The sequence below is a fragment of the Cuculus canorus genome, chromosome 1 (assembly GCF_017976375.1).
Source record: "Cuculus canorus isolate bCucCan1 chromosome 1, bCucCan1.pri, whole genome shotgun sequence".
NCBI classification, from domain to species: Eukaryota; Metazoa; Chordata; class Aves; order Cuculiformes; family Cuculidae; genus Cuculus; species Cuculus canorus.
In genome coordinates, this window is record NC_071401.1 from 148589597 (window position 1) to 148605071 (window position 15475).

General features: G+C 42.5%; 1 protein-coding gene across 1 annotated transcript; it reads left to right on the plus strand.

Annotated features, from left to right (window-relative positions):
• The first annotated feature begins 437 nt into the window (after nucleotides 1-437).
• Nucleotides 438-15274, plus strand: LOC104058962 (protein mono-ADP-ribosyltransferase PARP12). Its single transcript, XM_054056159.1, has 12 exons — nucleotides 438-825; nucleotides 2806-2941; nucleotides 3928-4222; nucleotides 5181-5279; nucleotides 6478-6601; nucleotides 8191-8386; nucleotides 8996-9116; nucleotides 10662-10758; nucleotides 11716-11794; nucleotides 13087-13217; nucleotides 13909-14060; nucleotides 14423-15274. Exons 1-12 carry the CDS (start codon nucleotides 518-520, stop codon nucleotides 14674-14676), a joined length of 1992 nt encoding a protein of 663 aa, XP_053912134.1. The 5' UTR covers nucleotides 438-517; the 3' UTR covers nucleotides 14677-15274.
• The last annotated feature ends 201 nt before the right edge of the window (nucleotides 15275-15475 follow it).

A 15475-nucleotide genomic window follows, 5' to 3' on the forward strand; every position in this document is an offset into this window, starting at 1 on the left:
ACATTTCTCTTAAAACACCATCTGCGGCACCAGGACGAGGAGGGAAGGCAGAGAGGAGAGGCAGGGAGGAAAAGAAGGGAGGGAAGGCAGCAGAGGATAGGAAGGCAGGGAAGGCAGGCAGGGAGGGAAGGCAGGGTGGAAAGGCAAGGTGGAAAGGCAGGGACAGAAGGGAGGGAAGGCAGGCAGGGAGGGCAGCGCACGCAGGGAAAGAAGGGAGGGAAGAAAGGGAGGGAGGGAAGGCAGAGTAGGAAGGCAGGGCAGGCATGGAGGGCAGCGCACGCAGGGAAAGAAGAGAGGGAAGGAAGGGAGGGAAAGAAGGGAAAGCAACGCCCGGAGGGCAGCGTAGGATGGGAAGGCAGGGAGGGCAGCATAGGATGGGCGGGCAGGGAGGGCAGCACACGCGGCTCCGGCTCCTCCCTGCCCCGTTTCGGTTTCGTTTCCTCGCCCCGCCGGCCGGCGCCGCCCCGCGCTGGTCTCCGCGGGCTGATCGCAGCTTGGGCCGTGTCCCGCGGCGCCCATGGCCGTGTGGGTGCCGGTGCTGCGGGTGCTGTGCGCCAGCGGCGGGAGCCTGGAGCAGGGCGAGCTGCGGCGGCGGCTGCCGGGCGGGGACGCGGCGGAGCGGCTGGAGCGGGCGCTGCAGGACTCGCACCGCTTCACGCTGTCGAGGCGTCCCGGCGAGGCTGGGGCGGAGGAGGTGGTGGTGGTGGTGGCCACCAGCCCCGTGCGGCTCTGCCAGCAGCACGGCGCGGGCTGCGATGGGCGCTGCGGGCGGCTGCACCTCTGCAAGTACCACCTGAGGGGGTTGTGCCGCAACCAGCAGGCGAGGTGAGCGGAGCATCCATCCCTCCCGAGGGGACACCCTCCTTCCCCCGGCGCTGCTCGCGCACGGAGGGAGGCGGGACTGGGACGTGGGGGGACATCGCAGAATCGATCAATGGGTTGAGTTGGAAGGGACATCAAAGCCTTCACTCAGTTCCAACCCCTCTGACATGGGCAGGGACACCTCCCACCAGACCAGGGTGCTCTTTGAGCCCCGTCCAGCCTGGCCTTGGACATCTCCAGGGATGGGACATCCACAGCTTCCCTGGGCAACCTGTGCTAGTGTCTCACCACTCCCAAAGTGAAGAATTTCTTCCTAATGTCTCATCTAAACTTTCCCACTTCCAATTTAAAACCATTCCTCGACGTCCTGTCACTCCATGCCCTGAAAAAAAGTCCCTCCTCAGCTTTCCTGAAGCCCCTTCAGGTACTGGAAGGTCGCTATAAGGTCTCCCTGGAGCCTTCGCCAGGTTGAACAACCTCAGCTTCCTCAGCCTGTCCTCATAGCAGTGGTGCTCCAGCCCTCTGATCATCTTTGTGGCCTCCTCTGGACCTCTTGTAACAGCTCCATATCCTTCTTTTTGGGGGGATTCTGGAACGGGACACGGTACTGCAGGTGGAGCCCGGGGCTCGAGTGATGCCCCTCGGGCATCTGCGTCCTGTGGTGAGCACAGGTCTGGGTGCTGCTGAGGGCTGTGCTGGCTGTCCCGCTGCTGTTGGCAGTGCTCAGCAAACACATTCGTAGGAAAGGCAGCTCTTCTGGAGAGAGAACTCTTGTTACTTTAATGAGTCACGACAGGAAACTGCAACCACTTCTGCCCGTCTCGCTGCGGGCTGAGAGCTTGAGCTTGGAACCAGCGTGTCCCATGAGGTGAAGGTGACTCTGCCCAGCCTTGGGCTCAGTGTGCCCCTTTCAGTGGAAGGAGGCTTCAGTAATGGCCTTGCTGCCTTTTCTATGTAGAAAAAAATGCTGCTTTCCCTCCTTTTGTGCCAGTAAGGGGTTACTTCACAGAGTTTGGCTTGCTGCACTTCCTCCTCCCCTCAATGCCCCTGGTGGCAGGGCAGAGAGTGCTGGAAGCCAAACTGTGTGAAAGCTTTACGCCCTGCCCTCAGTCAGCTGCAGGCAGTGAACCTGAGCACTTTGTGCTGCCTGGAGCTGGGCAGTGTGCTTGCTGATTTGAGTGGGAGGAAGCGTTAATCTGCCATTTTGGTGTTTTCTTGTGCATAGTTGTGAGCTGCAGGTCAAAAATGCCAATATTATCAGACTACACTAATGTTATAATGACTGTAAATCAGAAATAGCTTGGCAATTATCCCCGTAGTAATTATGTGATCCGCTTAGCAAATCACGTAATTACTTTATAAAGGAGCACTACAGATTTTTCTGAAACTAGCTAATTCGTTGTGCTTTTTAAACTGTGACATGGTTTTAACCCCAGACGGCAACTTAGGACCATGCAGCCACTCTCTCGCTTTCTCCTCCCCCATGGAATGAGGAGGAGAGTTGAGAGTAAAAAGGAGAACTTCAGGAGTGAGATAGAGACACTTTAATAGGATGACAGAGGAAGAGAGAATAAGGATAATAATAATACAATGTACAAAGCAAGTGATGCACAATTAATTGCTCACTACCCAACAGTCAATACCCAACCTGTTCCCAAGCAGTGACTACCAAGCAGATGAACCCCAACACCTGTCTCACTTCCTGTTCGTGTATTAAGCATGATGTTATCTTGTATCAAATATCTTTGTGGTCAGCTCCCTAGGAAACTAAAAAAGTCCTTGATTTCTCTGCAACCCCCATATATATTAATATTAAAAATATTAACGTGGTATCAACATTCTTATGCAAACTCTAAAGCACAGCACCTGCTGGGAAGAAAATTAACTCTGTCCCATCCAAAGTGTTCAGTGTGATGCCAGTGGGGGTAGCAAAATACCACTAATGTTACACTTGTTTCGCACTTGGGTTTCTTGGCTTCCTAGGAAGGAATGCAAGTTTGTTCACAACTTCCACTCGGACCACAATCTCAATGTTCTAAAACAATATGGACTTGAGACTTTAAACGGTAATGAACTCCGCCAGCTTCTGCTTCAAAATGACTCTTCCCTCTTACCAGAGGTGAGTACTGTAGCAATTTCTTAGCCTTGTGTTTCAGAGAATATCACAGAATGAAAGAGGCTTGATAGTAGATGAAGATGTTAGGTGTCAGTTTGGTTAGTACAGTGCAAATCTAAAACTTTAAATCTGCATCCTCTGTTCTCATATGTGGTGAGTTGACCCTAGCTGACAGCTAAGCATTCACACAGCCCCTCACAAGTAGAGGAAAGAGGGGAGAAAACAAGTGTTGCAAAGGAAGTTAGTTGCCACCTTGTACAAGCAGACCAATACCCAGCAAGTCTCTGAGCAAGGGCCACCTTGTAAGAAGGAGCCAACCCCTCTCCTTTTTTTTTTTTTTTTTTTTCATTATTTTAGAACATGACATTATATGTCATGGAATATCCCTTTGGCCGTTTTGGGCTAGCTGTCCCGCATGTGTCCTCTATCAGTTTCTTGCCTACCCCCAAGCCTACCCAAGGTCAGAGGGCCAGAGTGGAGCAAAAGAGAAAGCCTTGACACTGCAAGCACTGCTCAGCAGTAGCTGGAACTTGGTGTGCTATCAACACTGTTTTGGTCACAAATCCAAAACATATTGTGGTATGGTCGACTATGAAGAAAGTTAACTCCATCCAAGCCAGATCCCGTACCTCTTACCATCAAAATCAAGTCAAAAAAGTTCACTATTCCAAAGCTACAAAACCAACAAGTTTAAGTAGTGACACAATAAAATCCATCATCCTACATTTATGTGACTGAGAACAAAATCTCATCTGCTTCAGAAGCTCTATAAGGTGGTTGTTTTCTCCTGAAAGGTCTTTCTAGACATTAGCAGGTAAAAGGGAAAACTTTCAAGTAATCATTTTGAAAACAAGAAGAAAGAAGTATAAGTCTTTTAAATGCAAATGTAAATGCAAATCTGTAAACATTTAGAAGTTGTGAATTCGAACACTCTGTATGAGCACATTATACTTTAATCTTTCAATTCTCTTTTTTGTCCTTTACGCAAGGTCTGTTTGCATTATAACAAAGGTGATGGACCTGATGGATCTTGCACCTATAAAAAGATCTGCACTAAACTGCATGTCTGCCAGTACTTTTTGCGGGGACAGTGCAGATTTGGCAGCAGCTGCAAGCGATCCCATGACTTATTAAAGTCAGAATGTTATGAGAAACTGGAGAGACAGGGATTGAGCTCAGACATTATTGAGAAACTACCCTCAATCTATAGGAATATGTATGACATAAAATATGGCAACACGAACATGTGTGACATGGAAGATGCCAAGTCTTCGCAATGTAAAGGTAAATGATACCATCTTTTGAAAACATCTGAAGACTCACTATAGTGAATATGGGGTTCTCACAGATGTTGTTAATGAAGAGTGAATTCACATCTTAATGTGTCTTTTGGGAGGGACCCTGCACCTGTCTCATTGTTAAGTGAAGTGGATTTCAAGGCATTATGGGTTCTTGAGAAGGTGGTTGGTGTTTATAGAAATCTCAAGTTTGGAGTTAGAAAAGCAAAACAGGAACTGGAAATAGTGAGATCTGTATTTTTAAAATATTCTTTTAGAAAACATAAATAAGGGTAGAGAACTGTTTAAGAATGGGGATGGCATTTACTTGTGTGATTATAAACTACTTTATCAGGTTTTTTTTCTTTAATGCAGAAATTGTCTAGCACAACAATTCATAGACAGCACTATCCTCATTACTTCTCAGAGATGTAATATTTTGTTTGTTCTTGTCTTTTGAAGTACTTCAAAATTGTAAGTGAAGTATAATTTAGCAGGAAAGAAAAGCATAATAGAATGGAAGATCCAAGTATGTGTAAATCTCTACTAATCTCCCTGCAGTTCCTTCTTTCTTTTTTTTTTGTTTCCTTAGATGTGTTTTAATTTACAGAGGTATCAAATTTTTAGACTTCAGATTTTATAGTCATCAATGTGGACAGCTGTGTGGAATGTACTGTTAACTTAAGTCCATCTAGAAATGTAAAGACATTGTATTCTATTCTTGCTTTGAGGTGATAGCTAAAAACTATCTGAAGAATTTTGGAGTCATTGGGAGTTCAAGTTCAGAAAGCATGGTTAAAGGGATAGGACTTCTGTGTATACAAGGTTGTCAAAGACTTGAGTGTCTTTTTGGAACTGAATGCAGTTACGTAGTCATACATATTGTTTTAGGCATTTTCCCTACCTTTTTAAGAACTCCTGTTGAAACAAACTGTATTTAAAAGGCCTATAATTCCCCCCTTTAGAGAGAAAACAGAGCTGTAGCCAGGAGTCCACAGCTGGAAGTGATGATGAATTGGAACAGATCTGTTTGTATCATCTATACAGAAGTTGTTGCTTTAAAGGTAAGTTGTGACTGTATCAGGTCTAGTCTCTTTTCCTTCTCTCATAAAGAGGAAGTGATAGACGTCTTTCACAGAAAGGGGAAACTTCAGAGCTTATGCTTATCTTTAGTTAAATCTCATTATAGTCATAGGTACTGGTAGGAAAGTGTTTAACCTACCTGGTATACCAAACAAAGTAGCTGTTTTATTTTACTCTGAAATATATAACACCTGCCTGTGTTAGAGATTAGCTACTCCACCTGTCTTCACCTACAGGATTGCTGTATGGTGCAGATTATATGAGCCATTTCCAATTAGCTACAAAAGAGACTCTGAATTCTACATTCTTCCTTGTTTCTTCTAGCACTCTTCTGTTCCGTATGTCTGAGCTGTCTTCCTCCAGGAAAAAGACTGTTGTGCCGGCTTTCTTGTCCTTCTGTCATCCTTGTCCTTCTCGATCTTCTTGACCTGTAGTAGCTCCATGATGTACTGCACACATTCTCATATGAACTGTGTGGTGTGATCTTGACTTTCCCTGTATTTAATTTACCTGTTGTTCTACTATGAAAGCTAGCCTCAAGTTTATGCATATGTGTATTGGTGATGTGGTCTTTGCTTCTATTGAGGAGTGACTGCATACTGACTCTTCAAATGATTTCTGAGTAACATTTATGATACCTGGGACACTTCCACCACTATGCTCTTGTTCTTGGTGGGGTCTCAACCCTAAGAGGCTTCTTGAAGTCCTTAAATGAGCTACCTCCTATGCTAAAACTAAGCCCTGTTGTGGGTTTTTATTCTCAGTAATGTGACTTTGAGAGTAAGTAGTTAAGCATAAATATTAGAGTCTACCTGGTTGTTCTATAGATGAAATAATAGCCTCTTGTGAGCTTGTCATCTTGATTCATGTAAATTTTTGTCTCTGAAACTGAGAAGGCAGAATGGCCCTTCACCACTGAGCTCCTGCTAGCAATTATGATGCGCAATCTAGTAGGTGCAGAAACTGAACTTCTGCCTAAGTTCAAAAATCAAGTTTGCTTTCTCATGCTGAAAAATTCTGAACTACTGTTTGTAATGATTCCACAGGTAAACACTTTCCATAATTGTGCATTTGATACTCCCATCAGCTAGGTGTGTAGCCCTGAAATGTTTGAGTTCTTCGCATAGCCTGTAAAAATGATGCATCTCTTCTACATTTTTTTTTTTTAAACTTTCACAGACAAGTGTATCAGGACTCATTTTCACTTGCCGTATAGATGGCAGATCTATGATGGTAATACCTGGAAGGACTTGAAGAATATGGAAGAAATAGAAAAAGCATATTGTGACCCCCATAACACCAGGTATAAACTCTTATGAAGAATTTAATAATGTTTGGAGTTTCTTGTATTGGACCAGGCCCTTAATGGTTGTAAATTGCTCCGATTCTATTGCAGTCATTATATAAGTAGCTTCATTCAGTGGTATTCTTTCTACTGACTTCACTTTGCTGATCTGCTGTTGCTGGAGATCTGATCCATTGGGACCTGATTATGCCTGAAGTCCGTATAGGACCCTCTGGGTTACCATACTAGGTTTGATCTCGGATGGTGTTAACTTTGTTCATAGCAGCCCGTATAGTGCTGTGTTCTGGATTTGTGACTAAAACAGTGCTGATAACGCATCAGTGTCTCAGGTATGGCTGTACTGTGCTTGCACAAGGTCAAGGCTTTCTCTTTTTCCCACTCTGCCCTGCTTCTGCTTCCACTGCCCTGCAGTGGGCAGGCTGGGGGCGGCCAAGAGGTTGGGAGAGGATCAGCTGGGACAGCTTCCCTGAACTGACCAAAGGAATCTCTCTTAGCATATAATGTCATGTTCAGCAATAAGACCTGGGGCAGAGGAGGAAGAGGGTTGGGTCTTTGGTTTCCAGGATGGCTGGCTGTTCGTTAGGCTGCCTGTGGGAGGTGGTGAGCTGTTTGCTTCACACTCTTTATTTGTTTCTTTGTTTATTTTACACACAAACCCTTCTTAATGCGTTGAACTACCTCTATATTGACCCACAACTTTTCTCAGCTTTGTTCTTCCAATTTTCAACCCTCGGTTGTGCAATGGAGAAGAAGGGGTGTGAGTGAGCAGCTGTGTGGGTGTTTGGTTGCTGGCCAGGGTCAATCCACCACAGTTATTTTATGTGTCTAACCTGTAGACTCTAGTATTCTTTGTTGTAAAAAGTATATAAATACTTCCTACTGCTCCTACTTTTGAAAATCTAATCCTCACTAAGAATGGTTGGAAAACTGCAGAGAATGGTGATTTTATCACAAGTACTTGTGGGAATCTGTCTTTAGTTAGAGTTTATCAATACACAGAAATGGAAATAACTTGGATTAGATTAGAAATAAACTTTGCTTTCACCTTTTGAGTTGGAAGATGGAAAGGTAGTATGAGATTTGTACACCTTGTATACCTGGAGACAGAGATACTCATGGGTGCAGAGAACATTAAGAATGTAGAAATACCTTTAAGAGTTTGGAACTCATTATGTAACATGAGATGGTGTTGGAAGGGGCTCATACCAGAGTGCTGTGTCTCATGCTTGAGAATTTACCTAGCCCTCTTATGTTATGTGATAGGCTCTTTGAAACTATGCCTGAGTTATGACGGTGTTCTGCTTAGATTATAGTAGGTTAGCAAGAAGAAGGCAGCGTGCGTTTTCTGCAGTTTCCGTTCATCTTGTGTAACGCGCTAGTTTACAAGTTAGTAGTGGTTACTGCCCATGGAACAAACCAATGTGAGACGTAATACAAAATTTGTACACACACAAGACAGAGCAGGCTTGTGTTCTGCTTTTGAGCGATGTTGACTTAATTTGCAAATTTGTGATGAGCTTCTCATCCTGTGTGTAAAGCTTCACAAACAATTCTGGTGGGTTTTTTTCTTCCTTTTCTTTTTATAGATTTAATAACGCTGTTACTGAAAGTGGCTCTGCCTTGTCACATATCTCTTTTCGGGATATGTGCTGCGGGTTTGCAAAGGTTAGACGTCTTTCTACAGCCTCCTCTGTGACCAAACCCCCTCACTTCATTCTTACAACAGAATGGATCTGGTACTGGAAAGATGAAAATGGCCTGTGGCTGGAGTATGGAAGAAAAGTAAGTGTGGAGAAAAGGACAGACTCTCAACTCTGTTTAAAAAGTGCAAAACTACTGAAAAGTGCACAGTGTTTATATCCTCCCCCTCTTTTGTCACCTTCTCCCTCCTGCCCTCTCACTCATACTGTGCAGATGGACTTTTATGGAGGCCAAGTGGGATCTTTTCCCTGTGAATTTCATTGGTTCAGGCAGGGGACTGCTCACTGATGAGTCACAAATATTATTGACAGATAATTCTTCAGTGAGTCATGTCAGATAGGATCAAGTTAATGCATTCTTTTCATCGCTCCTGACGAAAACTCAGTTTTCTGAGATTTCAGTGGTACTCCGTGCCTTTGCTAAGGTCTGGTTGGTGAACGTATGATCTCGTTAGTAGTGTTTACAGCATGTTTTTTTCAGTGTAAGTTTAGGCTTCATAACACCACTTTGTTTGTTTTATGGATAGTTTCACTGGCTTATTACATGTTTTTTACCAGATAGCTGCTATCATACCTAAAAGCTGATGCATAATTGCAGCCACCAAACCATATGACAGTTGTTGGGTTTTAAACTTGCTTGTATATAACAGACCAGGAGAATCTTCTTTTTCCTCTGGTTTTGACTTGACAGGATGATGTTCATGCAGCTGCCACTGTGTCCAGTGATGACCTGGAAAAAGCTTATCTAGCCAAAAGTTCTACAAAGCTGAACTTCAAAGCTGGAAGACATGAATATGAACTCAATTTTGGAGGTAGGTTCCATATGCTTCGGGTTTTTGTTCCCTTCTTCCCTCACTTCATCCCTACCTCCTTCCTAGGTATTTTGTGGGTTTTAAACTACATTACTATAGGAGATAGGAGAGAGAAATTTGAACTTTGAACTGCGATGCTTACAGAGGCAGAGCTGCTGTCAAAAGTTCACAGGATAAGAGCTGTTCACATAAGCAAAGTGGCATTCCTACTCCTCCAAGCCTCTTATTTTTCAAGAAGTTCTTGTGCTAGGTTTCGAAATGTCTGCCGGAAAGTCCAAGTGTGACATTGCCATCAATACAAGCACTGACACAAATGATGAGAAACTCCTGGAGGGGGGCCAGCCAAATTCTGGTCTGGTTTAATCACTGGCTCACAGAACAATGAGTACTTGGGCAAGGTCTAGGATCCAGACAATCCTTAGCATTGCAAGATTTATGTAGCAATTTTCTATTTGTAGCTCTGCCTGTCTGGAAAGGCTGAGGAAATAACTTGACTGTGTCAAAGTAGGAAGGTGTTTTTCCCAAGAGTTCAGGAAACTTAAGCCATTTGTGATGGCACCGTACTCTCTGAGCTGTTGCATCTCCAAGTATCCTTGTCAAAAAATCATGGGGAACAGCAGTGGTGGGAATTGGCCTGCCTAGACTGTCATTTTGGTGTAGTTGCCTTTGATCCAACTCTCCATTACTATTTCATTCTGCAAGGAAAAAAAAAAAAACAGCCAAGGAGAAAGGGCACACGATGTTTGTGAATCAGTTGAAAGCAATACTGCAATCTTCTGTATAGGCTGGGGAAACTTTTGTGTCTTAGAAGGGAAAACTGCATAATAAATCAATCTGGTTTCTAAGGTTTAGACTTTTTTAGTAACTTAAGCAAACATAAACAATGTATATGTCTTCCAAAACTCAGTTTCTAAGCTTGGTGGTGCAAAGAGGTTTGTTTGTTTGCTTGTGTTCTCTCTGACAATGAGGCCTCTTTCTCCTGGCTGCTACTGACTCTTAGTTTCTTGTGTGATGTGGCAGTAGCTACAGAGGTTCCAAGACCCAGAAATAATACCTCTGAAATACGGGTTGCTTTGTCATGTTTCTCTTGGACAGTAAAAATGAATGGCCTGTGATAGTTGTTAAGAAGCATTTATGGGGTTTGAAATCTATAACTATGTGTAGGAAAACAGTATCTTTTTTTCAAATTGAGATGGAGGGGATGCAATCCATGGAGCAAAAGCAGATACTTATTTTATTATACAATGATCATTTTTGATTAAATATGACCGATGCAACAATGAAGTGAAAATAGCTACTAGTGTCTGTCATCCCTTCTAAAGAGCAAAACTGAAACTGAAATCTTTGTGTTTTACATAGACAGTCTGTGGTTTCCACATCCTGCTCTAACTTCCCTTTGTGTAGCAATAGAAAAACCTTGGTGTCTTTTTGTCAACGTTTTTGAGACAACAACTTAGTGGCAAGTTTTGCAGGAGAGTGAAGGCTTTCTAAAACATCTTTCTGATTGTTCGGGGTGTGTTTTGGGTTTTTTTTTTTTTTTCCCAGCCATGATTCAGAAAAACCTTCGCTACACAACGGAGAGAATGATTTGCAGAAGACCTAAATTTGTCTCTCAGACAGAGGTAGAAAAGACAAGAGCAAGGTAAACTGCAGCTACTCATTATGGGGTGATGGATTTAGGGCATTGTGAAAGCAGTGTCTTCCAAGGGTATAAACAAGGTGAAGTAGTAGCTATTAAGGCAATTGTAAAAGAATCTGAGAGGGGAAGGGACGTACAATGTCTACAATTTTTCCTAATTTTTACAAAGTTTCCTACAATGCCTAGCTAGGGGCAGTATTGCAGCTGACCAATAGATTTCAAGCAACTTGGGAGCGTTGGGGATGAAGGAAGTTTGAGCCTGGACACAGAGAATGTGGGAGCATAAAAGATAATTCAATATGTAGCAGAGTTGTTGGGAGCTGTTGATTAGAGAGAGAGATATTATTAAAGTAGATGATACAGATGGAAGAAATAATGTTTGTGGCATGCTAGCACTTTCTGACATCTGAGATCAGTAATTTTTAAAGCTAAGCACAAGTTTAGATATAATTCTTTTTGAGAACTAGACAATCTGAGAGGAAAGTAGTAGTTGTAATAGGTGAAGCAAAAAGTGGGAGTCTGCAAAAGTGCTTACTTGAACAACATAGAAAAGAGCAGCTAAATGCAATACTTCAAACGGTGGTGAAAGTAAAAAGGAGGACTATATCTATCCTGTTTCTGTCAGACTGTTATGATACTGGATGCATTTTTATTTATCTGCCCCAGTGTAGCAGAGCATTCATGTATACATTCAACTCTTTGCAACCAAGAGAACTACTTTCATGTTTAGTTCAGTGTATATATATTTTTTTCCTCATTTGGCATCTTGCTTCCTGCCAAGTCTTGACATGATGATTTGGAACATCATGTACTGAACTGGAAAGACAATTGTGAAATACTTCTGAATATGTTTGGTTGCATATATTTCCCCTAAACTTGGCAAAAATATTTAGTAGCATATATACATAACAAGTAGGGATTTGTTTTGTTTTAATTACCTGTTCTTAATGTCTTGTTCAGGGGCTTTAAACATACAGGAGAATTTAAGGGCATTCCTGCTCACTGGGACAAAACTGCCCTGCCTGAACAGGGATTCAAGGTTTGGAGCTTTTTGTTTTTCTTGCCATTGTTTTTGTTGCTTACTGTTTTTTACCATCACAAGTTCAGTGTTTATTGTGCTTTTGTAGATGACTGTTATGCAACATAATGCAGAGGTGTTTGTAAATTTGAGCCTGATGCTGCAGTGGGCCTAGAGGTGAAACTACACCCAAATTTAAACTGGCAAATGGTGGCAGTATAACCATGGCAACATTGACTTTCCCTGCTACTAGGTCTCCCTTTCCTTGGCACATTTGCCTGAAGCTTATGCTGTGTTAGCAAGACTGTTACTGGGCCCAAAATACATGGCTTTGAAGTCTAAAACATGCTGAATCATCAGACATAAATCATGCCTCTAAACTTCAGAGTAGCCATTTCCTGAGTTGTGTATAGGTAGACTGTCGTGCATCTATGGAGCATTGGAAAAATCAGCAGAGTTCAAACTGGGGTCACTTATTAAAATGTACCATAACTCCAGAGGAGTGAGTTTGTTTACCTTTGTAACACACCCAGTTAATATCTGCATGGTTTACTTTTGCTGACTTCCTTCCTGCCTCCACCACCAGCTCTGTCAATCCTAGTAACAATACGTACAGAAAAGATCATCTTCTATGAAGCCTGAAAATTACGAACTTGCACAATATGAATGCTCAAGAAATTGTCAATAAAAAATAGGGAAGGCTAACATTGACATTATTGATGTTCCTGCAGAAAACATGGAAGCAGAAAACTTTGCTTGCTTTTAGGACTACCATGTAAGGAACTTATTTTTGACAAGAGTATCCCTACTCTTCCCCAGAGTGGTTGATTGCATAAAGCCTTTTCAGTTTAGTTAAAAACATATCAGGCTGTGCAGTGTGTTTGCACTGGCTGTAGGGAGTATAAACTATAAAGATTTAGAAAGCATAGGGTAGGGGTATTCTTCTGTTTGCCTCAACATAAATTCTGTATTCTTTTTTATTTATGTGCTAATTTCTTCTGTGTATTTAGGTACCGTTTGATATATCCGTGCATATGTATCTTGGCCCAATATTAAAAGAGGCTAGGTGGCTGCACAAAAGCATGCAGCTCCTTTAATGTCTTGTGAGAGAGCAACCGGGAGTTAATGTTCCCTAGGTAAGAGCTCACTTTTACAGAGCAGAGATCTCTAGTCTGACTTTTTACCAAGAATATTTTTGCTGTTCCGTACCTCTGCTTCACTGAAAAGATTTTAAAAGTCTGAGTAGTGTACTAGGTAGGGTGACTTTGTTATGATTCAGTAGAAGATTAATCTTTCTTATCTTTTCCTTGCAGCTGATTGAGCTTGACAGTTCTTCTGAAGAATACAAGAAAGTCAAGCTGGACTTTCAACGCACAATGCCCAAAACAGTTATTAAAAGGATTTCTAGGGTTCAGAACCTATCTCTCTGGGAACTGTATCAATGGTATGTGTAAAATACTACTCTGGTATGTGTGCGTGAAGTTTGCTGTTTCTGCAGTTAGCTATATGCTAAAGATAGACACATGCAGCCCTGAAATGCAGCTGCCTTCAGGAATCTGTTTCCACTCCACTACTGAAATACCTAGCCAGGATTGAGATGTAGATAAAGAGGTACTGACAAAACCAAAACTCAGTCAAGACACAGAGCATAGAATAGTTTGATGACCTACGTGGGAGGAATCCTTGCTCCCGAGTAAGTGGTTCTGACTTCTGCCAGGCATATGTACACGACAGCTGCCTTCCACTGAAGCCTTGAACCTGTGATCAGTCACATCTGGCACAAATACTGGTTTGTAGCTGGTAAAAACTGAAACAGTCTTCAAAACTAAATGCAAAACTCGCTGAGGGAAAGCCTGAACGTGAACTGCAGTGTTTAGAGAAAATAATAATGCAAAGATGCCTCCCCAACAGTGAAAGAAATCAAACACTTCTGTTATTAAATACCTGGAGGCATTCGTGTATAATGAAAGTATGTTTGTACACAGCTAGGCAGCAATATACCCTGTATGCCCAAAGTTCAGGCCTTAATGTAAAGATTTTGAGATGCACTCTCTAAAATCATCAGTGCCAGCATGGCTGGAACCTGTCTGGGCACAGCCACCGTGAAACTGCAAAGATAGTGCTTCTTATTGCAGGCAGAAGGAACAAATGCAGAAGAGCAATGGTGGAAGGGTTGTGGATGAGCGATTTTTATTTCATGGGACCAGTGGAAGATACATTGATGCCATCTGTCATCAAAACTTTGACTGGAGGATCTGTGGCCTTCATGGGACAGTCTACGGCAAAGGTTGTTTTTCAGCTCTTTCATTAACCTTAGAGTTGCTAAAAAATTCTCGGTAGCTACTGTAGAAGTGTAAATTTAGAAAGAGGGCACTCATCCATTCTAGTGCTGTGATGATGTGGACAACATAGCTGAATTTGGCAGTAATCATTAGGAGCTAATTTGGCATACTGAAAGCCCTTGGCCTCTGTGGTCCACTCTGTCCTTGTAAGAAAAGACAAGCTTAGGAGAGGCCAGTTCTAGAGATGGTTGAAAAGGCTGTTTGTGAACTGCTTAATGGATTTGCTTATGAATTCACTTTTACGTAGTATCACTTCTTTCCCTGCAGTTTTAGTGCCTTATCAACTGTCTTGGTATCTCTTCTACAGGAAGCTATTTTGCAAGGGATGCATCTTATTCTCACAACTACTGCAAGGAAGACTTCTTCACCAAGACCATGTTTCAGGCACGGGTGCTGGTGGGGGAGTTCACTATTGGGAGGTCTTCTTATGTTCGGCCTCCCTTGAAGGACAAGCAAAACTTCTACGACAGTTGTGTTGATAGCACTTCAAACCCTTCTATCTTTGTCATCTTTGAGAAGCAGCAGATTTATCCAGAGTATCTCATAGTCTATGTTGATTAGGTATTAGCAAAACTACGCTAGCAGCAAAACCTGTCATTACGTTTAGCTGGTATGACCTTTTTTAGTATTGACTTAAAAGGCAAAAAAGTAATTTTTAGAAGCTGTGAAATTGGGTAGGTGAGAGTTCAAGCATTTATTCTCTATCCTTTCTGTCAATGTAAAATGAGGGGTTGTCTTGGTTTCAGCTGGGATAGAGTTAATTTTCTCCCTAGTAGCTGTTATAGTGCTGTTTTTTGGATGTAGTACAAGAATAATGTTGATAACATACCAATGTTTTTAGTTTTTGCTAAGCAATGCTTATACTAAGTCAAGAACTTTTCAGCTTCCCATGCTTTACAGGTGAGCAGGTGCACAAGAAGCTGGCAGGAAGCATAGCCAGGACAGCTGACCCAAACTTACCAAAGGGATATTCCAGATCATGTGATGTCACGCTCAGCATATAACTAGAATAAGGGTTGGCTCAGAATGGGCTAGGCATTAGTCAGTCAGTGAGTGACGAGCAATTGCATTGTGCATTACTTATTTTGAATATTTGTTTATTATTATCATTGTATCTTCCATTGCTGTCCTATTAAACTGTTCTTATCTCAACCCGTGAATTGTATTTTTTTCCCCTCGATTCTCAGACCTGTCCCACTGAGGGGATGTAGAGTGAGTGAGCGATTGTGTGGTGTTTGAATGCCTGCTGGGTTAAACCACAACAGGGTTAAAAAACCACAAAGGATGTCTTGGAATTCTTGAAATACTGTGGCTGTCTCCTATTCTTTAGCAGGTATCATGTTTCCCTGCACTACTAGAG